At 51.4% G+C, this 1,974-nt stretch overlaps 1 protein-coding gene across 1 annotated transcript; it reads left to right on the top strand.

The window, feature by feature from the left end:
* Positions 1-334: 334 nt before the first annotated feature.
* LOC141372206 (endogenous retrovirus group K member 13-1 Env polyprotein-like) lies at positions 335-1,967 on the top strand. Its single transcript, XM_073890717.1, has one exon. The coding sequence runs from the start codon at positions 564-566 to the stop codon at positions 1,956-1,958; it is 1,395 nt and encodes a 464-aa protein (XP_073746818.1). The 5' UTR covers positions 335-563; the 3' UTR covers positions 1,959-1,967.
* Positions 1,968-1,974: the final 7 nt, after the last annotated feature.

The following is a 1,974-nucleotide window of genomic DNA, read 5'->3' as shown; positions in this document are numbered from 1 at the left end:
TGAGGAGACGCCACGCTGGCTCCCGCTCCGATGCGTCCGCATTGTCCGTGATGGTTTGCAGAATGAGGCGGCTCCAGATCCGCTCCGGGAGGACGAGGAGACGCCCCGCCTTGGATCAGAGGAAAATAACATGCGGAGGCATCAAAGCCCTGACTGCTCGACCTGAGGCCACCGTGCGTGAGTCGGGCCAGCCAGTCACGGCTGCTGCCCTTTTCCTTGCCATGCTATCACTTTTAACCCTTGACTCTGCCCAGGCCTCTCCTTACTGGGCTTTTGTCCCGGATCCTCCTACCGCGAGGGCGGTCACCTGGAAGGATCCCTCACCTACGGTGTTTACTAACTTCACAGACATTTTTGATGGGCCTGAGATTTCCGGCCTCACTCATGCTGTGGCGCCTTTTAACTGGACCAGCCTGGCTTCTGCCCCCCCCATTTGTTTCCAGGCCATCGATGGCCCTGAGGCGCCCCATTATGGATGCGTGGTCACTTCACCAGTCTCCCGAAGAATCCGCTCTTGGTTTGGAACTGAGCCACCCGGAGGAGACACTTTGACACCTCATGTAATGGTGGAGAATTGGGACATCAACGAGGTTGTCCTTCAACATCGACGGCCCCTGCCTGTTGGCCGTTTCGGACCCGCTTCCAGATCCCTTGAGACCCCATACCTTGACTATCCCCTCTGCAAATCTGACCTAACATGGAAAACCTATGGACCCTCTTGGAAAACCTGCGTTCATCACAACCCAGAGATTGTGACTCCCCATGGCATACCTGACACTTATATAATTGACTGGTCAAAAGACGGGGATCTCCCTTTGCGCCGCTCCCCCCTGCCTTCAGAATATGGGCCATACGACCACAATAATTCTGCTCCCGGGGGACTGCTATCACTGGGGAGGATGAGACACCCGGACTTATGGAAAATTGTTGCGGCCATGAGAGATGTTAAAACTAATTCACCCCTTTTCCCTGGCTTCCCCACGGGCCCATTGACATTTCAAATTCAGGCATGTCTTTCCCCACCGTTTCTGTTTGTAGTGGGGGACGGGTCCATGGTGCCCGAGGTTAAGGCCAATAGAACCCTTTACAAAATAACTTGTGAGGAATGTTATCTCACCAACTGTTTGCCTTTACCTAGCGCCCCAAATCCAACAAAGAAGGTTTTCCTAGCCATGCAGCCCCCTTATCTAATGATGCCTGTAGAGGTGGGGGGGCCCTGGTATAGAGATTATGGCTACCAATTTGCACAAGAACTGGAAGGCCTACTTAGTCGGGGGCGACATTTCCTAGGCCTCCTAATAGCCGGCATCACTGCCTTGGTGTCTTTGATAGCATCAGCTACTGTCTCCACGGTGGCACTGTCCCAGGGCATACATACTGCCGCTCATGTAAATAACTTGGCTCATAATGTCTCCCAGACCCTTGCTACACAAGGAAGTATAGATAGAAAAATTTTGGCTCGCCTAGATGGTTTAGAGCAGGCGGTCGAATATTTGGGCACCCCATGTTCATTGTTACATACTCGTTTGTCCTTTGTGTGCCACGGAGGGTATGGTTCCATTTGTGTGACCCCCCTGAAAGCTGACAATGTCTCCTGGGAAACGGTGCAGAGGCACTTGCAAGGTATCTGGCATGAGACAAATGTAAGCCTAGATCTGTTTCAATTGCAAGAACAAATAAACAATATAGCCTCCTCCCATCTGCATGTAGTCACCCCCAGAGACATGGCACAATCCTTTCTACAGAAGCTACAGGGGTTTAACCCCTTTAATATACTCCAACATTCCTTTTGGATTATGTGTGCTCTGGTTGTAGGGGTAACCTTATTACTCTGCTTATGGTGTGCTTGGAGTCGCTGTCTGTTTGCTTTCATGGCTAGTACCCAAGCAAATGTACACATGTTGCGTTTAAAGATAAAAGGGGGATATGTCGGGAGCCATGAGCAACAAAGGGGTTAATCGGGTAGAGCAAAGG

Source organism: Callorhinus ursinus, unplaced genomic scaffold (assembly GCF_003265705.2).
Source record: "Callorhinus ursinus isolate GAN/ISIS: 27379988/994484 unplaced genomic scaffold, GSC_fseal_2.0 scaffold2622, whole genome shotgun sequence".
In the NCBI taxonomy this organism is placed as follows: Eukaryota; Metazoa; Chordata; class Mammalia; order Carnivora; family Otariidae; genus Callorhinus; species Callorhinus ursinus.
Note: the sequence above shows the minus strand (reverse complement) of the source record. Positions and strands in the feature narration are given on the sequence as shown.

Coding starts and splice junctions, on each gene's coding strand:
- LOC141372206 (XM_073890717.1), top strand. CDS start 564: ATGGTGGAGAATTGGGACATCAACGAGGTTGTCCTTCAACATCGACGG.